The 26596-nt window shown below is 32.0% G+C and overlaps 1 protein-coding gene across 1 annotated transcript in view; it reads right to left on the reverse strand.

The window, feature by feature from the left end:
- Positions 1 to 26596, reverse strand: part of LOC106690995 (neural-cadherin) — a 79598-nt gene that overhangs the window by 44877 nt on the left and 8125 nt on the right. Inside the window, exon 2 of the mRNA XM_067051939.1 lies at positions 238 to 1475. Within this exon, the coding sequence (XP_066908040.1) occupies positions 238 to 1468 (1231 nt within the window). The 5' untranslated portion in view covers positions 1469 to 1475. The remainder of the gene's footprint in view (positions 1 to 237; positions 1476 to 26596) is intronic.

The raw sequence follows: 26596 nt of genomic DNA on the forward strand, positions 1-26596 counted from the left end.
CTCTTTCAATATTGAAATAATGGAAAATCTATTTAATGATTAAAGAGCAGATTAAAACAGATAAATATATTTTTTTTTTATGGTTTGTTGCAAGTTGTCTCTAACAGGCATTCTTTACAAGTTCAATGAACTATGAAGAAAATAAATAAAAAAGGTATATTTGTATAGGCACACTTGTATAAACATTTTACAAAATCATTTATGAACCAAAAATATTTAATAAATAACAAAACTCACCTCCTACTCCTGCGTTGGTGATGGTAACCCAGAAGTCGATAGTCTTCTCCGGTCCTAGTTCTTCGTAGTCCCACTTCTTCTTGACTCGCACCGCACCGTTTGGTTCAACCGTAACCCACGGATTCTCGTCTCTAATCTTGAATGTTTCCCTCTCAGTTTCTTTTTCGAGTTGGAAGACGATTTTTCCATCTTGCTCCCCGTCACTTTCGGTAAATTCTATTCTCTTGGTAGGCCTGACTGCCCTGGTAACTCTTCTCTTTTCTATCCTGTGAATTGCGTTTTCTTCTTCTTCATTGAACTCTAAAAAGACTCTAGAGGGCTTTGACTCCCTGGAGGGCACCCTCAGATCGTGCGCAATCACTGTCAATTGGTATTCGGTATTGAGGGCAGGATCGCCCGTGAGCAATATTTCACCAGTCTGAGGAACTATAATGGCCATACTGGTATGGGTCGCTAACCTATAGGCCACTTTATCATCGTCGGCATCAGTTGCATGAACTTTCCCCAATTTCGCGAATCTCTGCCACTCTGTGCCATTAATCTTTCCCAATGAAAACCTATAAACCTTCTCATCAAATTGGGGGCTGTTATCGTTGACGTCTTCGACTTCGACTAGTAATTTCACGTTCGCCCTGTCGATTCCTCTCGCATCACTAGCCTGAAGCCCTAACCTATAGGACGATCTGTGTTCCCTGTCAAGAGGTCTCGTTGTCACAATAGCTAAGGATTCGTTTTTCAATAATTCGAAGGCGCCGTGATCGCCTGATATTATCGTATACTTGATAGGCCCTCCTGTACCTTTCCCTTCCAGTTTGATCGGTGGAAGTGACACCCTCGTCCCAGGAGGGGCGTTTTCCTTCACTTTAGCTCCTTCGACTACGGAATCTGGAAACCTCAACATATCCCGCCGCTCTAGAACATACATGTGAAGACTATGTGTTGATGTGGTGTTGGGTGTCTCTTCGAGGACTCCAAGATTGACGGGAAGATTGAGTAGTGGAGCAAGATCTGCGGTTGTCATCACTATACCATCTTCGAGAACGGCGAAGTACTGAGCGACGGGGGTGGAAACGAGGGAATAGGACATGTGAGACAGAGCAGGCCTCAGCCGGCGAACCGTGAATCCAGGCCGAGCGTCTTCGGGTAGGACGGTGACCGAGCGGCGGGCCGACCCGGGATCAGCGAGCGCTACCAGCGCCGCCACAGCTACGGCCCAAGCAGCCCTCGACATCACCTCCCTACAACAATAAAAACAATTATTATTAACATATAGCATTGTATTATATATATTGTAGCATATATATATATATATATATATATATATATATATATATATATAGCATTACATTACAGCATTTTCATGTGTTACATATATTGCATTGTTATATATATATATATTGTATTGTATAGCAATAACCAGATATAAACCATTCTAAAAATCTAATATATATATTAAATCAATAAACAGTTAAAATATTTAAGAACCTCTATTTAGTTACAATTAAATGTAACATGAAATGCTCATACGTGTATTGAAATAATAGATACTAAAAAAAAATAAATCAAAATAAAAACAGGACATTATTTTTTTCTTCACTATTAATTATTCTTTTAACTTAAATTAAAAGAAATAATAAACTGATTTTAAACGAGCTAAAAAACACTCATTGGGAAGGGTATTGAAAAAAGGCCTATCCAAGAAAACAAAAGGACAGCAATTTTACTGTTAAATTGTAAATGGTCGTCGAAAATTAAAAAAAAATATTAAATATGGAAATAAAGTGAAGTTACTACTTCTTTTTTTTAACATGATTTTTATTTGAATTATTTGTGAATATATAAAAAAATACAATTTAATTAATAATTGTAATTAATAAAAAATTAAATTTGGCAGAATTCGGTCATCTCTGAATATTTTATACTCTTTATATTTTCCTTATCAAGTTGAAAAAACTTAGCTCAAACAGAAGGAGAGAGAGGGGATATCAGTGATATTTTAAATTAATAAATACAAAGTATTTAACTCAATCATACAGATCTTACAGCTGGCAAATTGAGATCGTTAGTCACTACAATGAGAAACACTTTTTCCCGAAATCACTCATCACTCACTCAATAAAAAAGTTACTCTTTTAATCATTTCATAAGCCACCACCTACGTTTACTCTTAGCCTCGGCACTTATTGGAACATAGTTTTTCCCAGAACCTCATCCAGCAGAGGGATTTATTTCATTTTCTTTAAATTTATTTTCTAGTAAGTTCAGTTTAGGTATATGTAAAACGTAGGCTATGCGCATATTAGGACACTATAAAGGCGTTTTCACACTTTTTTGTGCCATAATAAAAGTGTAGCACAGGGATGAGCGTAAAATATATTATTAAAACTCATCATTGATATTATATATATACAAAGACAATGTATTTAAATTATAATGATAAACGTTATTTGGAGATTTCAGCACACGCTTTGGCTAATAGTACTTAAGCCTAGGCGGATATTGGTACGTATTTGACTCAACACTACAAAAATGTTTCGACCTGCACCACACTATGACGTATGCAGTATTTTCCAGACTCTCGTCCAGTAGGCCGGGTTATTTTATATTATTCAAAATTTATTTTTTTATAAGTTCTTCTTTCAGGCATAGGTAGAACAGTTACAATTATTGATTCAAAAATTGCAAATAATTTTGTTCTGATTGAATAAGCTAGAAAAAATTGCAAGCGTAGACCAAAATTAGTTTGTTGTGCAAGTTGTTATTGGGGTACAATAGAAGATAATAAAATTGTTCAATTAATAGCGACGGTAAAAATATTGTATTGTTAGGGAAGCTGGATACTTTCGATATTCTGCCCTATCAGTACTCTACATCCTATGAACACAGTTTTTTCCTAATTTTCGTACAGTAAGCACGTTTTCTTTTTTTATTCAGTTTTGTTTGTTAATGAGTAATTCAAAAGGAATGATTTGAGGATAAAACTACGTTTATTAGTTTGGATTATGATTTAGATTGTAATACTGAATATACCAACATCATAAAAACATATATTATTTTTTTAATTAAAAAAAATCAGTAATCTGGAATAATAATATTTCTCCGTCGATATACTCAGTTGATTACTAATATATATGTTTATATTTTATAATAAATATTCCACCGTTATTAAAGGAACCTGAAATCAGCGAGTAGCGAGGGTTCAAATCAGTGGCTCTGGTATAGCTCTTTATCAGCGCCCTGCATTTTTGCAGTTGCACGAAAAAAGGTAGCGCTGCCAATTTGCATTGTTCCCATGGTTATCTCTAGCATCAAAAACAAGCACGTATTCGCGTTGCCAGAAGCGCACTTTTAGCGTCCCAATATGCGCACCTTAACTTCAGTATATTCGGAAAAGAAATAACTGGCTCTGCTTAATTAACTGCACTTTAATGCTGAAATAATCTAGTTTTTTTCAGTTAGATATTAGTCACACCATTCAGCATTATAAATCCCTTAGTGCGGTATGCCATCCCAACATTTTCTTTTACTGCTTAATATTAATTACTTTTACTGTGCTAATTGTATTAATTCATGAAACAAAACACTTTTAATTTAGATCCTGGTAGCTATGTATCTCTATAATTATAGACCAATGCTGGAACGAATTTCAATTGTACACGCCAACTAGGATAACTCCTTTCATGAAACGAACTACAATATTCGCTTACATCCATTACACGTTAAGTACATCACTACGTCAACAAAACAACCAACCAAACAAACAGGAGGGATAAGGAAGAGCCTACTCGAAGGACACCCGGCCTCCCTTCGTCACCTGTCCATTAGGGTAGAAGACTCCCTCCGAACCAGAGGGCTTCTTTTTTTATTATCCCCGAGACAAATCCCATTGTGTTCCACTCACGTGCGTTCTCACCCACCTCCCATTGTTGTCCGGTAATAACTTAACTGTTCCTCGGTACTGGCTTACCCATTCACACCCGTGTGCCGTGCCGTACAATCAAGTGGGAACCTATTATACAATTATATACGATTTATTTTGTCACTTATTGTTTTCGGCATAATGCATTAGTGGGAACTGGAATGTTTTCAATGGAGCAGCTATGGAGTTGAGGAGAGATTTATGGAGACTGGAGAATGTAGCATCTGCCAGCGCTAGGCAATATAAAACGCGTTGAGGTTCGTTGATAAATATGAGCGGGTAATATAATTTTTTATTTGCATTTATCATATGACAGCTCTCTTGTACTAATAAAACTCTGCTACTAATAACAGCAAAGGCACTTAAGGATATGTACATAAATATAACTAAAGGATACGTTATTATCAATGTGCATAATATGCTCGACATCCCATCAGATGATCCATACCGTATCGATATCGACAAAAATTTTGTCTAGAGTTTAAACATAGTAAGATGACAAATAATAATAAAACTGACCTACTAAAACACGGACACTGGCAAAAAGAGGAAATAAGAAATTAAAAAATTGAATACAAATACTTCCAGAAGTATATATAATTTTAATAATGTGACAGGTGAAAAAAAAAAAAGATTGAAAATGACAAATGGACAAGTGCTGAAAAGTTGCAAAAATGAGGATAGAAATGTTATAAATAGTTTTTTTAAATAATTATTATATGGTTTAATTTTAAATAATGTAGTCTTGATGATTTTTCCTGAAACCATTTGATTGATAAATAATGAATACATTAATTAAACCGAAGTAATCACCATTCCAAATCTGATAGGCCGACAGCTGAAACACAAAATCTTACATCCCCTTAATGAAATAGAGAGGGTTGAAAACTTCCATGTAAATTGAGTTAGTAATACATAAGAGTCTTTAAGGCTCACTATGTTTTACCACTCCACTTTTTGTTATTCCGAATTTCAAGGTCCGACGCACTTACTTCTAAAGCCTCTCAAAATTTAATAGGGAAATCGAAAATTTCTATGTGCACTGAGCTGGTGTTAGAATGTGCATTTTGGGTATGTAAACTCTTACCTCACCATCCTACCCTGAATGAAACAAGGGGCAGCTCTAGTGCTGGCGTTGCCGATGATTTATTTCTGTTATAAATCTTTATAAAATAATTCTAATCCTTCTAGAGAGATTAGTTAAACGGAACAGCGGAGTTGGACAGGAATCACAAAATGAATAATTTAGTTACCACTACGTTTCAGTTGCACTTCCATAACCGTTAAATGGTCCAAAAATTCAATATTAATAGTTTTGAAGAACAATTACACTAAAGTAATTGTAAACACAATTACAGTTACATTTCGCACGCCGAATCGCGATGTGCTAGGTATTGCTGGGAGGGATAACTGATGAAACAGAAGTTTGTTAAGAACTTCAGTAGAAGTAATATAATTGGCAGACAAATGTTCGAAAATTTTCGATAACTGATAACGGATAAATTTTCGATCACCCTTGCTTTTAATGTACTCAATCGTATAGGGGGCGTATTTTGGGGCCTCAGATACCCAGCAACTTTGAACATTTATAAAGGAGTAATTGTGGGTTTCTTGAGATCTGCGTCCCCTGCATGGAGTCGATATATCTCGAAAAGGCAGAAGAGTAGGTTGGCTACAATACAGAGGATGGTTCTGCTGCGAGTCACTCGAGCATACAGAACAGTGTCTCATGAGGCGGTACACGTGTTAGCTGGAGGAGTTCCTATCGATCCCTTCCTTCAGGAAGACTACTACCAACACAAGGTAAAGAGGGAAGGTCTTTTATTAGTCTTATTTACCCGAGAACCTCTAAGGGTGTATTGGTGAAAACCCTAACATATGGAAGAGAATCCCTTCGAGAAGAAACCTTACAAGAACCGACGGTGGGTGGATTTCCCAAAAGGGGCTACCCTAAGGAAGTACTTTCCTACCGTTGATTCACGCATAGAATAAACGTAGGTCCTCTTCGACTGGGTCTCACAGTTCCTCAAGGGGCATGGGAATTTCCGAACTAAGCTCGCCGCACATCGATCACCCATGACCAATTTGTCAGGTTTCAGAGACCGCCGAGCACGTCGTACTAGCCTGTACCGCTTATGGAGCACTGAGAACGAAAATGATGTTGGAAACAGAACTCTATGTTCTGACGAAGAGCGATCTTCCTGAGCTGACGAAGAAAGAAAACTACCCGCACTACAAGACCTTCGCGTATGGGTGGAAGGAGGCTGTGGGCTCTACTCACTTCTCCCTGGGTAGGAGAGAATAAGCTACACCAGCAAGGCCTTGGTAGAAGAGCAAGATATATTTTGATATATCTTTGAGATATATTTTGTGGAAAAAGCCAGCTTTGTGCACAGCTACGTAAATGTTTGTCATAATTGCAGCAATGAGTTGTACCCACTGCTGCGAACACCCGTATTGTCTGGGTAGAGTGATAAATAAATAAACTGATAAATTAACCAAGTGATGGAAATTCCGTGAAACATCCTTCCATTATTTTATTTGGAAATGTATTGATATGATATTTTGCATAAATTGAGAACAAAACTGGAGAACATCATATTTAACAAAAAAGTCAACCCTTTCATCACTCCCTAACCAGGTATGTTTAAAGTCCCTCAACAATATTGCAAAATTCTTTAGTCTTACTAAGTACTTATTTTGAGGTATAAGTTTAAAGGTATATGTTTAAATACATTTGTAAGCTACATACATGAATATGTAGTTAATTTATTTGTTCATGATTTGAATGGAATGAATGAAATTCAACAATGAATCAATCAACAGTGGTTGAGGTGATCAAGCATATGGCAGCAATCAAGGTTGCGATTCGAATCTGGCCTTTGAGGTTTGACGTCATTTTCGAATAGAAGCCATAAAATGAATCCAGATTTCTGGGCTAGCGACAGATCATGAGGAAGTTAAATCAAATAATAAATCAGCCTCAATAATTTAAATATTTTGGATAATACTAATACCTTTAGGTTGGTTTAACAAGCCGGGAAAAAGGAATCAGAAAATTCATAGCCAACTAAGATAAAAGATAACGAAGTAGGTATAGGTTCTTTGTTCTTCTTCGGTAAGCGTAAAACGCTGGTAACAGACCTCTTCGAGACCGACTAGTTAGAGAAACGAATTGAGAAATCGAACGGACAATAGACTTTTATACCGAACAACGCAAAATGCAGTTAGGCATGAAACGAAACACAACAGTTACAAGGAATGCAGTCAGGCGCGGACTGGCCAGGAAAGGGAGTAGATACGTACTAGAACAGTTCCACCTGTTTATAAATATATTCAATTGAACTGATGTCTCTACAACATTTACAAACATTGTGACTTCTCAATCCTCTGTAATTTTGTGTAAAAAAGCAATATAAAATATTAAAAAAATTATTTTGCTAATACAAAAAATTATGATTTTTAAGCCGACAGTGAGAACGTTTTGTCCGTCAGACTCAAAGACTCCTTTAAGGAGCTCTAGGAATAAACCGAAATAAGTTCCTGACTAAATACCGATCTGTTTTGATCTTTTTTTTTTTTAAATTTCTTAATAAATATAAAATTGTGAAATATCAAGTCAATTATATTAGAACCATAATTTCTTTACACGATTTATTCTATAAAAATAATTTTTCGTTTAAACAGTGACGATACGATACGACCTTTAATTCCTAAAGAGTCAATTAGACCCAACGTTTCCACTGATATAGCAATTAATCACGTCCCCATTGTAGGATTAATAAACATACTGGTTAAAACCATGTATCACTTTGTATTCTGTTACCTTCAAAATTGCGGCAAATTTATTTGATTTTTTTAATAGGCTAAATAAATTACTTAATCTTCTGAATCGATAAAAAAGATGATGAATGATAGTAAAAATCAATATTTCACATAAATTAGTAGGCACATATTAATGTTACTTTTACATTAATTAAGAATTTTTAAAGATCACTTATGATGTCAGATGGTAAAAGTCAATTTTACGTTTCTACAAGATTATAAATTTTAAAAATTAGCAGCAAGGCCATAAGTAAAATAAATTTACATTTTACAATGTACTACAATTGTTTTCTGATAAACCTAAAGAAAAATACCTCCTTAATTTGAACAGAAGAGACTTCAGAATGTTAAATATCATTTTTAAGAAAAGTGAAATAAGAGATATGCGAGCGCAGATTTGTTACTGGATATCACTTATTATTTACATTATGAATGTTCTTTTGTGTTTTTCACATAAACTATATGAAAAAAATTAAACAACTTTTTTTTCTTTATATTGTAAAATATTTGTCTGTTGTAGGTACGATATTGTAAACAAATAATTAATGCAAATTATTCCTATTAAGTAAATAAATCTTAATTAATAGAAATATATATATTTCTACGGGAGTGCGTAGCTCATTGATAAGGCAATGGACCACTAACTCCAAGGACCCGGGTTGGAATCCGGCTGTTGCAGATAATTATTATCTGTCACCTGTAGCCGTTGAATCAGCCCTGTGGATTCGGGAGACCTTTGGGGATCACTCAGCTTCATAAAGTTGATACCCTTAATTGGTTAAAAATCTGGTGGTTGAGCGTGATTCTGACAAAATCACCTCCTTGGACAACCATTGGTCTTATAAAAGTACTTACAGAATACTGCACCCCTGACCCTTCATTGGTTTCAGCGGTACAGATTTAATATTTATAACTACACTCCGAAATTTTATCGAGCGTAATTTCATCTAATCTTTTACATTATATATTTTAAAAAATAATATCTATTGTTAGAATATATATTACTTTTATTTCAGATAATAGTGTAATGATAAGTAAAAATAAAACAAAACAATAATCATTTTATAATGGAAAACGACAACATTATTAACATTTACCTATAACTAATATAACAAACCTTCGAAGGGTAATTTTAATTTAGACAATTCGATAACAACGAAATGATAATCATTAAAACTCACTAGTTTCCATATAAATTATTTTAAAATGGAGGGAAAATATGAAGATTTATTATTAAAATAAAAGCTCGGTATTGAATTCTGGAAGATTGCCAGCAGCAGATATAAAGGACGTTTAATAACTCATTTATATTTTAAAATTGAATCGCTTTATTTTCTTTTAATAAATCATCAGATAAATATGCACAAATGTTTTGTTATATCATATTGCATAAATTTTTACATTACTAGGAACGGCAGAGATATAAGACTATATAAGATATTTATAAATAGCATTGGCCCGTCCAGTGGCACAAGACCAAGGTTAGGGGAATTGAGAGTATCATGATCAAAACACAACCGCATTTCACCGTTAGTCATCGGGAAAACTCAAAACATATCTTGTTAAAATAATTTAACAATATCAAAATATGTAATATTATTTTATCCTAAAATATTCCATTGATATGGAATTATATAAGACAAAGCATCTAATTTAATAATAAAGACATTTTTAAAAACTGAAAAGTTCTTTGGCAATAACAAAAATGTTTATAAAAAGGATTTTAGTATTTATATCGTTTAAATATCTCGTAAATAAAATATCTAGAAATTAATTAGAAGGAGATATTAAGAGACGATAAAGAAAAACGTTTCAGCTCACAATGCAGAGCATTGTCACAGCGATCTGGGCTGGTTATGATGGGACTAATATATACAGGAATCTGAATTTTTATTCAAATTTCTTTGTTTATTAGTGCACACCTCCACCCATCACATGTTTGTATATGGATGCACAACTACACCCAACAGTTTTAATTATGCTCTGAAGTCATTGTGAAAGGACTGGCATCATCTTTTCAGATAGACTGTCTGCCCTTCAAGCCTTGGAGTCACCTCTAAATTGGTAAGAGATTGTAAACAAGCCTTATCATTAGCGTGCTTAAAGAAGCTTCGGCTTGTGTGGGTCCTAGGACACAAGGGAATCACAGGTAATGAAAAATCTGATCAGCTTCCTAGAAATGGGGCTGAGCACCCTCCTATAGGGCCAGAACCATTCCTAGGCATCTTTAAGAGGAAAGTAGTCCTTGACTGGACATGGAAGATAGCAGGCGAGGAGTGGAGGGACTGCATAGGGGTGAGACAGGCCTAGATTTTAATAACTAAACCCACTACTTCTAAAACTAAGAAGCAGTTAGGCCGAACAAAAACGAACTCAATTATTAATAGGAGTTCTTACAGGTCACTGCATAACAATGAAGAATCAAAAAGAGTATATAAATATTCCCGTGGTACAAGAATATTTTTAAGTGATCAAGAGGAACAATGTGAGTTTTTTAATAAAATGATAGCTTTGGTGTAAGTGATACATGTTTCTTGAGTTTTTTAAGCTCAAGCTAATGGAAATATAAATGAGTCACACAAAATAACACTGAAAAAATCATTTAAGCATAGACGAAAATTCACTTATTATAAAATCTATTATTGGTCCACAGTCTTTATTATTGGTCTTGGAGAGATGGTAGCGGAGTGATCGTTAGAGGCCACCTTAACCGTCCATCTAAATTTACATGGTACACCAGGCCAGAGCCCAATCGAGATTTAGAATAGAATTATTTACAGAAATAGAACACTCATCGACTCTTTTAGGGCTTTCTCAACTTTTTTTTTAGTACTCGAATTGCGTACATTCAACCTAGTAGCTATTTCAAAACTTAACGTAAAATTATACTAATTCAAATTTAAAGTCAATTTAAATTATTGTTTTTCATTATAGAAGCATCATTTCATGGTTAGTACCTTTTAGAATAATAAAAACCAAGAAATAATGCAAGAGCAAAAGGTATAGCAAAACTATGTCCGTTACATTCACTTAGTTTTTTAATATATTCGTATCTTTCTATTCGGCAGCATTTAGATAAGATGCTTCTTCTTATAAATTCATTTTACAAGAGTTAAACTAGAACTAACGTACCTATTCAATAATGATAAAGGTAACCAGATATTAAATCAAATTTTATTCTTCATCAAATTTATTTTCTTGAGTAACGATTAGGAAGATATTACTTTGGAAATTACTAGTGACTAATCTAATAAATGTATAGGTACCAATGAAATATAATTTTTTTTCTCTAACTGTGTGGTTTGAAGATGCTCAAAACTAGGGTCAGCGACCTTATACTCCGATGTTTTATGCTTGATTGGATGAACCAAGAGGGAAAGTAAAAGGAGACACTACGAGCTTGTAGTATATCAATCTCCACACTCTATCACATAAACCATGGGCTAGAACCGGTATAAAATTTGTGAAAATTACGGAGAACTACACTTAAAAAAAATTCGATTTTCGCTACCCACAAGTCCCAATTTTCTAGTCTAAATTTCTGTTTTCAATAAATAATAATTTAAAATACTTATATTTTTACTTAATTTCAAAATATCTTGAAAGTTTGCAAGCAGCCTGATAAAAATGCAATTGCCGAGTTTTCAAATCATAATTTATTTTTAGTTTCGTACCTAAAAAGGCCAATTCTCAATCAGTAACTCAAAAAAGCATATAATTTTGAAGCCTTAAAACGACTAAATAAAATAAGCACAAACAATAATTAACATCGAAGACCGAGGACAAGAAATGTGCATAAAAAAATATTTTTAATTATACAACTCTTGCAGCTAAACATAGTTAACATTTATCGATTGCCCATATAACACTACTTTAAAAGACGGAAAGGAGCATTACAAGCAACTATCATATTTATTATTGTAGACATATTCCTATTTTGTATGATGTATTGGTTTTTGTTTGAGATAATAAAATTAATAGAAGTGTGAGGAAAAAAATTACAAGCAACTAACAAAAACGAAAACTAAGTATACTTTTGAAGGGAGATAACTTTCTCATCTAACTGTCCATCTTTAAGTAAGGAAAATGCAGTATTGTCCTTTACATTCATGATACAAATACAAAAATCGTATGCGGTTGGAAGGACAGAAAGTGAGCGATGTTATCTCTTCTGTACCAACACAAGAATTTTAACATAAACTAACGAAAAAAAAAAACTGGGTGAAATCATATATTTTCCTTTAAGGAAAACACACTATAGTTTTTGAACTATATAAAGAAATTATCATTTAAATATTTCGTTCACTTAAATGATCCCGTTCAAGGGATCCCTCCAAAAACTGCAAAATTTAACAAAAAGCTTTTTCTGCACAAATTCTTCTTTCTGACTCAATTAGTATTAATATTTATATCTTTATTACTATTATTAGTAATGAAGATAGCAATGAATTAGTCTTTAATTCTTAACGAAGACTTACACGCCAAAACTAAAAATATGCATTCAAAATAATTGTATGCACTATTTGCTAAGGGTATATTCTTCATGGATGATATGAGAAATCGAACATCCTTAGACATTTTATTTATGAAAAATAAAACGTTCCGGACTGTATCTAGTCCATTTTCAAACCCAAAAACTGTCAATAATCTATTTAACAATTTAAAAAATTATATAAATCATTTAATTTAAATTATACTCTTTCAAAAAAAAAAAACTTTGCGGATCACTATAATTAAAAATATTTACAAATTAAAATATTACTTACCATCTTTTAAAAACATAATGCTATTACACTGGAGTGTTTTAAGGGATTTTTATTTCCAGAAGTTGGTATATTGAAAAAATATATCTGTTAAAATAATAAGTATTAGTTTATCACTATTAGTGATTATTAGCTATTAGTTGTTCACCATAAGTCGATTTTGTACCTATAGCTATGAAATAAGCGATAAATCAATTGATCTGAACTAAAAAGGATATGGCTAGATTAAAGAATATAAAAGGACAAATAACACGTTTATATTATAAACGCAAGGTTCATAGAGGTAAGCATTTAGACACGAACTCAACATTTAAGAGTCCCCCTCGGAAAACTATCATCTAATCATAGGGTCTCCTTTCCGCTGCCGTATTATTAGGACCCCGTAGAATGGACATTAATGACAAGGAACGAAGAGACAACAAAACAAAAAGGCAGACATAGATGAGTAAAAAGTAGTACGGAGAGCCGTGCTGAGAGCGACCTTGGTCAAGGTCAGTAAGAAGGAATGCCGGCAGAACATGTTGAGCGGGTCTCTCTATGCCTTCCTCATCGCACCTTACGGCTTAGGCTTGTCCATCTCAAAGCCAAGTCGATTGTCCTTCAAGGAATAGAATAATAAAAAAAACCATTGATATAACGGAAACCCCTCTGTGCGGACAGTATGATTAAACCAGGAACATATTTTAATCATTTGAACCCAACTACATTACGGAATTCATACACTTCGGATGCGGACACTAATTTTATTCCCCATTAGCAGATTTCATTCATAACTGACACCAGTGATGAAATATGAAGGTACTAATTCAAGACTCCAAAACTAAATATCGCAGGTCCCTTATTTTGGGAAAAAAGTCACGTTACTGGTTATTTTCCGAATAGAGCATTAAAGATTATTTATAATGAATGTGAAGTACGCATTATGTAATTTATGTATGCATGCAGTTATTTAAGTACTCATTAATTGGTATCCGAAATTAGTTTAAGTGCTTTAGGAATCATATTTCGCATGAAGATTTTTTTAGAAACTCTGACCACTTACTTTAGTAAGGTATATTAACAGCAGAGGCATTTATTTACGGTGTAGCCACAGTATGAAATAAAACTACAACTACAGAATGACATTTTAAAAAATTTAAACCCCTACTCCTCAAAATTTGAGGACAATGTAACACTGAAAAAATATATATCCGTGGACTGTCCACAGCTTTCCACCATGACAACGGATAACTCAATAATCGTTCTAGAGACATCCCGATAAAATTTCCAAGGTCAGAAGAAATATAAATGTTTCCGACAAAACAAAAACCAGTCACGAGATGATTTTTTTAAATGTAAAAATCGTTTGTTTTTCCGACTTACGAGGTATCACAGCTTAAGTGAAGGTTTGTAAATAATTATTTTATTTCATTTTTTTATATTAGTTATATATTATCCCCTTGTTTGTATGGCGTCCAAGTGTCAAAATTCACAAGTGATACATGAGAAGTTAAAATTCAAAAGAGTATAAAAAATTAAAATATTTCATTGGACATTTGAAAAAATGAAAATATTTCATTATCATGGGGAATGAAAGATTCCGTTCCCTTAAAACTAATTATTTTGGCAACACACTTGAGCTTTAGATAACTTGCATTCAAACATAACGTCCCTTCGTTAATATAATGGCGAGACCAAATAAAACATTCAAAAACTTCTAACTGATATAATACTTGGTATAACTAAGGAGCTCTCGTATTGATTCGAACCTCATACAGAAGGATGTCGCCCAATACACCAATAGAGCGTGAAAAGACACATAATCATATTGGCTAACGAACTGGCTGAATAGTTGACCTGCTCTACTTCTTGTAAAGTATTTGTCATAGGATGGAAAAGTGATTCTTCGATCGTGCATAATTGGAAAAATTGTCAACAGCAACTTGTCATCGATGAAAGGGTCTTGATTTCCTTTTATATTATATCTTCAGTAATATTTGTTATTCGATTGTCATATTAAAATTAAATGGCCAAATGAAACAAAAACGTACTTTATATTTTATAATAATTTATCTTAAAACATTAAAAATGTGTCAAAACAGTGCTAATTAATTTTTAAGGTTATCTCATGAGGGTAAATACCCCCGCTTGGGTAACCTAATGATTTAGTTTTGTAGGATGAAGATGCACAGATGCAAAATGCAAAATGCTACAAAACAAAATTCTAAGCTATTAGTTTAAAATAATTTCCTAAAAAATAAATAAAAAAAGTCACCTAAAACAAAAGTCGATGAGCTGGATTTAAGTGACCGAAAAATATTTTAACCGAAATAAAATATGATAAGATGAACATATGGAAACAGATTTTAAAAAAATACATAAATAAGTTTTTAAGACTAGGAGGAAATCTGGTTTTAAATGATCTGAGGAAAGAAAAAAATAGCAAAACGATGTAGGAATACTATATATATGTATATGTATATGTATATATATATATATACACTATATACAGGCCTCGATTTCTAGAAATAGAGGTCTCAAAACGGTTATCAGAAGGGTCAGTGTTCCAAATTAGTGACTTGAAAAAAACCGTAACCGATCGTTACGATCTTTGAATGATACTTATTTGCGAAGTAGGTCTTACCTGTCATTACGTGAATATATATAATTGACAAAAAAATTTTTTTTAGTAAAAGTACTAAAATGCAGTCGTAATACATATCTTTAAGTTGCAATTTGTAAAGGAGTTTTAGAAACTACTATATGCTCATAATATTTCTATTATTATTCAGTTCAATCAGTGGTTACAAAGTAAAAATGTATAAATCATAAAGGCTTATGAATGAAAACATGACCATTTATATTTTGGGACGAAATGGGCCTTTATGTTTTCGAAAATATTCTTTTAAATAGAATAATTGATTGTAATGAGAAGGAAACCGGTGGAGAACTTAGTTGGCTTTTTATTTAAGTAATAAAACCAAAACGGTTGAAATAGGCGATTGCTAGAGTTATTGGGAAGGATAACAATTTCTATTATCAATTTAATTCTTATCGGTTTTAGTTTATTAAATTACAACCTTTAATAATACACAAATATTAACCACCTTTACAATATTAGCTAATAATAGTAATTATCTTTAAAAATTATAAGTATTCATAAAATTCTTAGGGAGTGGCTACGGGTCATAGGCCGAGATTATTAATATACGCAAATAGACTACACATAAAAAAGAAAAAAGAAGAACGCGAACTATGATAAAAACAAGGACTTTGGAATGCGTGGAATATAATTGCCCTTATAATAAATCATTGAGGAATGAAGGAAAAGGCCTTTGAAAAAAATATGTTTGATCTTAGCTCTGTAATTACACTTAGCCTTATAGCATAACAACTATAATGTAGAACTAAGATAAATAATTTATACGTAAATAGCGTCAAAAAAGAAAGTTGTTTGAATATAAACTTTCATATTTAGCAACTAATTAATTAGTAATTATTATGATTACTTTGTAACCAGGGTTATAATTTGAACTTGCTACCGAGTGAAAATAAATAAAACAAGCTGCCGTCAGGAAATTTACAATAAAAAAAGGATCAACCCAATAATCTATATTTAACCTTATAATAAAATAATAAATCGTGATAGATATTAAATAAGATTTTATCTTTAGAAATAACAGGCAAGCGTAATTAGTTTAGAAATTTAGTATAAAAACACAACATGACGTATAAACATTATAAACATATTCGTTTTATAATGGAAAAATAGTTTTGTGGTATGTATGTACAACATAAGTCTGTACAACATTTATTTCACAATAATAATCATTTCAGTTTGTTTTAACCCGATTTATTTTCATGTTTATTTAAATAAAAAAAACTCCAAAAGATTTAGAAGAAATATATTAATAAACATGTTTTATTTATATGTTTAATAGAAGTTTCCAAATTGTTATGATTTTAATATTAGCGGAATTCAGCCCAATGAACAGCTAACAAATTTAGTTCTGTAGTTGTAGCATAAAAATTAGACACATTTCGAAATAGTTTTTGTACGAAACCTTCACAATTTTTAACTGTAGAACAAAACATGTTTTCAGTAAAATAAAGGTGATTAACAATATAATTGTTTTGAAATAGAAATACGAAAAAAAAAAAAAATTGCCAGAGCTAACAGTTAAAGAACGAAAGAATTCCAATAAAAATAAAAGAAAATCGAAATGATTTCAGAAAAACTGTATAATTAAAAACAAAACTAATTATTTTTTAACGAGAAACAGTAAAAAAAAAAAAAGAAAGAAATAGTAAATGGAGCCCACACACTGGAACAGTGGAACTTCTTGAAGTTCGTCAGTTTTTGTTTTGATTCACTAGTAGTACTTACTTATCTAAGGATACAAAATTGATATGGAATGTTTTTTTTTTAAATACACCACGGACTTCCAAATCATTTTCCACCATATGAAAATACCCGAAATGGTCAAGAGTAATTTTAGAAGCATTGGAGACGACAGAACAAAATTAATACAGAAAAATAAATAAATGAGAAAAAAAAATTAACTTCTGTGTATATAAAATTAAAAGTAAAAAATATCTCGAGAATTAATGGACATAAAGGTGGAGCCCCTCTAGCTTTGGTATTGAGAAAGTTGTCTGATCCCATATCTGAATTAACTGTATCAATCAATTCTTTAACGAAAGTAAATAACAATCAGAAAATATATGGCCCCATTAGTAAAGAAATCCCAATAGTGCTCTACAAATTGATGCTGGATGACCTGGTGTTGAAAAAGTAGCAATTTCAACATGTAACTTTTTTTCCTTTAGATGATACACTGAAATCCCCTTTCAACGAAATTAAATTCACAGCTAATCCTATTATCCGATTCGCCATAAGTTATTTTTATGGCGAAAGATTCATATAACATTTCTTTTATCATAATAGAATGGTATATTAATTTGGATAGGAATAATTTAATTTACTATTTAAGTAAACCATTAATATAAAAAACCTACATTCACTTCTACTAGTTTGTACATTACTATGGGAAGTACTTTTATCCCTTATCCTAACTGATCCAGGTAATGTAAAAACGCACGTTCACGGAATACGTAGAAAGAGGGAGGTTCCCTCTTTCCATTCATTTAAATAGCTATTACATTGTCTTTGAAGGTCAAATTGAAAAAAAAGAAGGTTTGTTGTAGGTCAATTGTAAAACACGAAGGAAAAATCAGGTTAAAGCAAATCGCGTAGTTAAGAACCTTTACCCATGTTGGTTAATCAGTTTAAGAGTTTAAGAATAATGGACAGTTTTTGAATTTTTTTAAAAAATAGAAAGTTCTATAAGCTGCATTTTATTTGGGTTTTAATTCATACAAAAATTTATAGTGACTTATTAATTTAAAATATATATATTAAATACATCGAAACTAGGTTTATATCCATAATTAATTTAGTTAGCAGAATAAACAGTTATTTTCATAGGTTTTTGGTTTTTGGCACATTGTGGCGCTCAAAAATTAATATTTTGATAAATGACAATAAATTAATTAAAGAAACTAGACGAAACAACCGAATCCGAGGGTATATTTAAAAGTCACATTGATTATTTCCATTTATAACTTAATGCAATCTTTTCACCTTGGTCTCAGCATATGTTTGAGTCACTAAGGAACTATTTTTTATTTTAAGAAAGGGAGATAGACTACAGGATTTACACGAAAACTATTCATTAAGCACCAAACTAAGAATATTTTAAATAATATAGAAGTATAAGGTGGCATGGAATATAATATTAATTTCTTCCTTCCTTACTTGGATAAGGTCAGAAATTATTTATTTATATTCCATAATTTTTTGTTAGAATTATCCAACTAAATCTCTAGAGAGCACAGATGAAGACCTGCAACGTTTGTCGAAAATTATGTTTCAAATAAATAGTTGTTCATGCTATTTGAGTACGACGATTTTTTAAAACATAATTACGCAGTTGGCCGATTGGTAAATGAGTTAAAGGGATACTGAAATGTAGGTGGGAGGATTGTGTTTAAGGCTGACTTAGGAGATCAGGCTTATGACAGAAGTGTTTAGACAGCGACTGCTGGAACATCGAACCTCAAAGTCAAAATTAAAATAAGTAATTTATATTTATACTGTTTTAATGTATAGGTGAAAGAATTTCTTAAATAGCGGAATAACGTAAAAAAATATATATGAATACAATAAAAGTTTTCTCAGTTGCTATTAAAGTTTGTAATTTAGAGGCTATTTTGTAGTTCTTAAGAAAACTGAGTAATAAAATTACAAAAACTACTAAGGAATAATTTAAGAGACAGTAGTAATGCAAAAATACAACCGGGCTGAATGAAAACGTTCCCAGGAAGACTCCACTTCATTAAATTTCCATAATGCCTGCAACACGCAAAGGTCGCTGAATTAGAACAGCTGAACCAAGGTGCAGGCTCAGCTGCTTGCCTTCGTACAATCTACGATAATACCAAAGTACTCCCAATCAAGAAATAAGAGCTCCAGAATTTTACGTAATTAAAAAAAGTTCACACATAAACGGTGAACAAATGAACAGAAACCTTTGTTAAAAATGTAAGTAAAAAATCCATTCCCACGTTAGCTCCGTTCAATATTTTTCTCACCAACGCATATGCCGTGCCACATTGTGCTCAAAACATCAGCTTCGATTTATTTACACTTTAAAAAGCAATCATGTTTATAAAAATAACTAGATCAAAGATATAAATCGAGGATATAAACAAGTCATATCGATTATTTACGTTCATCCATAATTCAATTTAACTATCTTTATCCCAGTCTATGAGTCATAGACAATGACTAAGCCGCAGTTGTTATTTTTTATGTTTGAATTAATAGCCTGAATTCTCAAAATTTCCAGTTCCTCAATAATAAATTTCCAATTAAAAAAAGATAATGCATTTGTATGAAGTCATAAGGTGGAAACGAAATTCCTGATGATTATTTTTTTAAAAATATATTCACACAAGATTTAACACCTTTTTTGTAGTATGGAATATAAAGGAAAGCATTCGAAATTATTGCTTTAAAATCATTAACTCACATACTACCAATAATAAATGTTCCATAACGCCGCAAAAATAGACTGAGACAAAAATGAAAACATTGGATTATGTGATCAATTTTAACCATCAATGCAACTCTTGTTTTCTTGTGTTTTAATTTTTCGTCTAGTTTCCCTAAATATAATTAATTTTTCAATATAACAATAAATTAAAAATGTGGTTTTGAGCTTATAGCGAAAAACTACTGTAAAACTTCTCGTAACACAATTATTGCATTTAGTAATTATGATAAAGTCGATTTATAGTAAAAATATAAATATGTATATAAAAAAAAAAGTTAAAGAATAAAATACTACTTCTGGTTCATCCATCCCACGCTTATTATACGGTTAAAATACTGTACATTCTAACAAAATAATGTTTACTTGGTTTTTCACTTATACAATAGACATGCAATTCACACGAAACTAAAATACAATAATTCAACAAATGATTGAAGCCTAAAGTCTGAATAGGCCTGAAAAGATTATTCAACCTTCTTCTCCAAAAATAAAAATTAAGAACTTTGTTAATTAGTTAAGGTTATAAATAAATAATTTATTTGGTTCCATAATACTATATGTTTTATGTTAGCGTTATATACACACTAAGTAGGACACAACCACAGCAACTTACATCAACATGCAAAGTTATCGTAACTTTAAATCACCTGTAATGAACCAATAAATTTGTGTCGGTGTTTCTATTTAGCTTTATCCTGAAGAAAGACGGCCGATAGAGTACAGATATATTCTTTTTATATCTTTTTACAGATACAATATACAAGTGGGTATTCTTAATTGGGTAAAAATCTGGCGATCGACACCGATTCTGATAAATCACCTCCTAGCACTACCGTTGGTCTAGAAACAGTACTTGCTTACAAAGTACTGCACCCCTGACCCGTCATGGGTTATAGCGGTACAGATTTAATTTTTAAATGTAGGTACAACAAATCTTAGAAGATTCAAAACACTGAAAGGATTGTCAACAATTCCAGTTGATGATTCAGCATCGCTCATGATGATATTGCAACATAATTGATTCCTAAATGTTATTTTTTCAGTGATTTGTAAGCAATAGTAAGTCTATATCTAACTGCTTGAGTTGCAACAAAAAGTTAAGAACCTTGCACGCTTGGATGACTCAGCGTATTATTACTGTCTCATTCGATAGTTATAAACGTTAACGTATTATAAAAATGAATGCACTCACGTATTACAAATGATAACGTGATAGTCAGATATCTCGAATTAGAACAACAATCCAGTGTGAAACAAGCATATGAGCAGTGAAGTCAAGAGCTTTTGTGAGGCATCTTATTCTCCCATCCAGCAAGTACAAAAAAAAGAGGATAGTTTTTAAAGTTCCGTTCTCATGATGGGAACAACATATCACCATAATAATTATCTGTTTTTGTAATGACACAAAAACTATTTCTTAAGATAGAACGATGATCTATTTTAATCAGATTAGTCTAGTTGTATACTGAAGGTTGGGAACTTCACCTCGTACGTATCAGAAAGAAACGATCCTATATCTAAGTTAATCGTCAATCGTGTGTTTCAGACTATTATCAGAATTATTAAAAGATGATTTGAATTGGAAATCAGATTTTAATATTATTTGATGATGATAAATAAATATAAGTACTTTTATTGTCCCACATTACTAAGATAATAATAACCAAAAACTACAGGGAATTCACAAAAAATACAAACAAAAAACAGTATAATTTGGTCTAAGACAGTGGTTTCCAACACATGGAAGTCCGAGGACCACAAAGCCGGAAATTGAAGTGCGGCCCACTCCCACTCCTGACTCTAGGTAAGTTTAATTTATTTATTATTATTGGGTTTAATTTATTTATCATTATTGGGTTTAATTTATTTATTATTATCTCAAATGGGGGCCCTCCTCGGCAAATAATTGAAAAATTAGGTTACTTAAAAATACATTTCGAATCACTTTTATATTTCACATTACCTGTTATTTCTTAGGTCTGGAAACATAGTTAATAAAATTGCTGACAACAAATCATCACAAAAAAAGTGTAAATAGACTTTTCTGGGGCCCAGCCCAAGGCTTTCGCAGCACACTCTTTTCGTTCGCGAACCATCGGTTGGAATCTACTAGTCCAAGAAATATCTACATTTTCAACATATTAAAGGTAATAAAATTCTCCAATTAAAATGCGCCAATATCAGAGTTGGGAAAAACCTCATTCCAATTACAATAGCTTATTAATTGATGTAATTTGAAATCACACAAATTACAATTAAAAATAATTTTTATTTCCACTACCTGATGAACTACTCTATTTGTATTTGTGGTTCCCAGTTATAATTCAAATTTAAGTCAAACATACAAACTTTTGTTAATGCCCAATAATGTTGGATATTATGTTAATAAAGAAAACAAAGGTGCGGACATTTGCATTTGATTGCTTTCGAAAGTGATTTCGTCCAATTTCGAAAATGACATTTGAACGCACCCAATTAATTCGAGTTAATGAGAATTTCATTTTCTATTCCAGGGCAAGGCAAGGTACGAACGCATTAATACCTGCCAGAAAATGGAATGGAGGAAAATACACTGTCAGCTGACATCGGAAAATCACTTTTCCTCTGGTGGCATAACATTCAGATTTAATCAGCTAAAGTGGAGAGGACTACAAATCGATGCTGCAAAACCTGACGGGGAAAATGTTTTTCTCATGGAACTGAAATAACAACGGATGGTAAATAAAAGAAACCAATAAAACTTTAGATTAAAAACTCAATCCGGTTAGTTGAGGCACGTTTGCATTGTTAATAAATAACATTTACATGTACAGATATAGCGTACATGTGGATGTACATAAACATATATATATATATATATCCATATAAATAATGCATACAGGTACAGAAGAATAGTCCCGGATGTTCAGTGGTTAATAAATATGATATGTGAATAGTAACAATAGAGAATGGAAAGACTTTTGTCTAACAGATGAATCATTCTGGTTTTTACACGACTATGATGGAGGCAACAGAAGGGAATTGGGATGAGGGGTGTCTCAAAATCTGCTCATTTGTAGGTTTTTAACGTTTTAGGGCAAAACAGTTCAACCGATTTATTAAACTTAGAAATTCAAATTATCCACGGAAATCCCGTTAATGTTTGGAAACATTTTTTTTTTTTTTAGATTCAAAAACTTTATTTATTGATAGATATTACAATCTTCCATACCGTTGTGGGCAATAGGTAATAGTGATGACTTGATCACATTCGTACTAAAATAGAATAACATAAAAAAAAAAAAAAAAGTACATGCAAATAAACAAAATCTGTCTTAAAATATATACAAACAGAAGAATAAAGAAAATGAACATAATCGAGCTATGTGGATGAAAAAATAAAATAATAATACAAATAAAATAATATCTAGTCACATACAAAATATTTACACAATCGATCTGAGGATCCCAAGCCCACTCTATCCCCCACAACTGAGGGGTACAGCAGAGCTCTTTGAGATCCCAGCGCATCCCTCTCGCTACATCACTGGTAATGAGCCAGTGGAGGCTGAGCAAGTGCACAAAAGTGAAACCATTTTAGTTCCAAATGTTGAAAAAGTATTTGATTAAATAAGTTAATCTGAAACTTTGTTACCCTTTCATGAGTGAATTGCGCAAAAGAATTTAAAGTTCAATGTCTCCAGTTAATGAATAATATCCCGTGAGGGTTTTGAAACAGCCTAAGCTCAAAACACTCATATATTTTTTATTATATTTCATAATCTATTTAAATGATAGGTTTCTTTGAGCGCTGCCAGTGGCCTTCATAAGGAAAAACTGCATTCCTCATTTGAAACTGTTTACGTTTTTGTTCATATTGACATAATATAGAAGCATCAATAAAAACAGATATGGTGGATAATAACTTTAATACAAATATCTCGAGAACTACGAGTTGTTTTACTGAAGTATATAAAAATGTCCCTTAGGCTTAGGAAATTACTCTAATTTTTCATATATAATTCCACATATTATGTAATTGTTACATTTTTATTTTTCTATTTTTTTTTCTATTACGGTTTTTATCTTGATTATACTTAGACCTGATTAATGAAGGCCAACAATTTAACCCAAATGTTGGTACCCAATAGAGAACAAGAACTTACTAGAGTTCTCCATTAACTACACCCTCATTAGTTTAGATAGTTCTTGAATACGACAGTTTATAAATATAATTGCACGACCCGTTTCTCAAGCATAAATCCAAATTACTGTTATGGTTCCTCAAGCATTAATCCACAGAACTATATACTTATTTCTTTTCAAATTTCTAATAAATGGATGTGGAAATTAATGACTAATACATCTTAAACCAAAAAGTAGAAATTGACCACCTTTCATCACCTCTCGGTCTATTAACGAATAAAGTCGTAATTATTTGATGTTACTTGATAATTGATGAAGCAATAAAATAAAAATGATTCGTAATTATTTTTCAACATCAAATTATCTGAATCTCTTTGAAGAGTCGACCTATTGACCATGAACTGCGAACAACCTATTCATTCACAAGGACGAAGACTATCATGTCATGGCCAACAAACGATACGACGAAACTCACAAGAACAGAAGCTACTAGTGCTGGTCGCATATTTTCTAATAGTTTTGACGTATATCCTCAAAATCATTAGGAATTAAAATAAATGTCAAAAGAAGCTTATAAATTTTTGAATTAGAAACTTACAGCATAAATATATTTCATTTATCAATCTAAACTTACTATTTGAGAGGTTTGTGGGGGGGTGCGGTCAGCAAAGAACAACATAAATAAACAAAACAATATTTATTTATTTCAGGCATAAAATAAATAAATATAGTTTTTTTTAATTTATGTTGATCTTTGCAGACCGCACTACCCGACAAATTTCTCCAATCAGTAATTTACGATCAACTATCTACACCTCAACTTAAATTACTATTGTTTGCGGCCTATGAAAACTTAATACCCTCTGTTCACAATTATTCTTAATATTTACATATATATATGTCATCATGTTGGAAACTGAAACGGCACCTGTGTGTAGTCATCGAACTATTCAAAATAATTTTTCCAATGCACTAATAAATATTGATGAAAGGCCACAAAGGACTGAGATCGCGGAGCAGTAAAGAGAACACAGGTTGGACCGAAGAGAAAAGCAAAAAGACAGCGGTTGTTTAATGTAAAAATTATATGTTTCGTATTTAGCTTTCCCACAAAGATTACTGTTTTTTTAATTAATTAATTTTTATATATGAATTCAATAGTAGCTTATTTCATTTTTTTTTCTATTTAAAAATACACAAATAGAACCAACCAATACTAAACACAAGCAAATATTGATTTAGTGAAATCAAGACTGATAACAAAATAAACTAATTTTTTGTTGATTGCGTACCAAACAATAAGGGTTCAATAGTTACACTAAACTTTTATTTTTTGATCATTCTTTCCCACACAGGAATAATTTTTAAATAGTGATTTTCTATTACCCTACAATATTTATTTTTTATAAATAATTATAGATCTATAAATTTAAAAATATATAATAATTTTTTAGACGATAGCAGTAAAATATTGAACGTTTAGTATCGAGCCAAATAGTAACAGTACCGAATGTACCTATTCGAAATTACTACAGTAGAAAGTATCGGAACATCTTCTGATCAAGATTGCTTCTATTAAATTAAACAACTGCTTTAAAATGATTTTAAGTTGATACTGAACTTGATAAAAAAGAAGACTCATAAAAAGATTCAGAGTAATGCTAGAGAAAGATATAGCGTCTTAAATTTTTTAATAACATTCCTACAAAATACGATTATATCTAAACCATGTCCTATTATTGTAGCTAGGAGTCTGGAAATTTTAGACTCATACATACCTTTTTTTCTATTCTATTATATTTCTGATTTGGAACTAGATTTATAAATAACAGCTGTGAAACTAGACTATTCACTCCTCTCTTCTCCCTGTCTCTTTACAATTGAGGTTTAGGAATGCGACCGCAATGGAATTGGATTCCAATACAGCGCTATAGAGCGCGTTACATTGCCTCTAGAATATCAAAGCGACTGAAGAGGTAAGAAAGCAAAGAGCCGAAACTAACAAGGGCCGGAACGAGTTCACGCTCCTCAGCACTCGTTCTGAAACCTGAACCGCACCGCACTCCCCACAGTGAAGGGTTTGCTTCGTGGAACTTTACTAATTCCACTACCTCGGGCCTTCTATTTTATACAGTTAGCAGATTCATTCTCATGCATATAAATAAATTAACTTTTGCCGGAATAATTTTGGCCGTTAATGAAGTTGAGCAGTGTAGTTATAAGCATGTTTGCCTGACGCTGTACTAGCCCGGTCAAATGGTAAGCGTATAATTTTAGTATAGAATTTAAACAAAATCTGAACTATTGTTTAATTGAGTGATAAAATTAGCATGCATAAACCTCAATTCATTTTGATGTGTTGCTAAATGTAACAAAGAATCTAAAAAATGATTTAATCACACAAAGCTAGAATTTCATGGAAATTTTCATAAAAGTATATTCAAACCGAATAGTTAGTTATTACATAGATATAGGTATAAATCTTCCAATGATCTTTTCCATCGCCAAAGTGCGTATCCCCTATGACGCGGTTGGTTTCATTTTCTCAAGACCCATATTATACCGCGAGTCCACTGTAATATTTTATTTTCTCCAGACCAATGTTATACCGAGAGTCCACTGTAATATTT

The sequence above is a fragment of the Halyomorpha halys genome, unplaced genomic scaffold (genome assembly GCF_000696795.3).
Source record: "Halyomorpha halys isolate HHAL.00 unplaced genomic scaffold, Hhal_1.1 Scaffold2024.1, whole genome shotgun sequence".
In the NCBI taxonomy this organism is placed as follows: domain Eukaryota; kingdom Metazoa; phylum Arthropoda; class Insecta; order Hemiptera; family Pentatomidae; genus Halyomorpha; species Halyomorpha halys.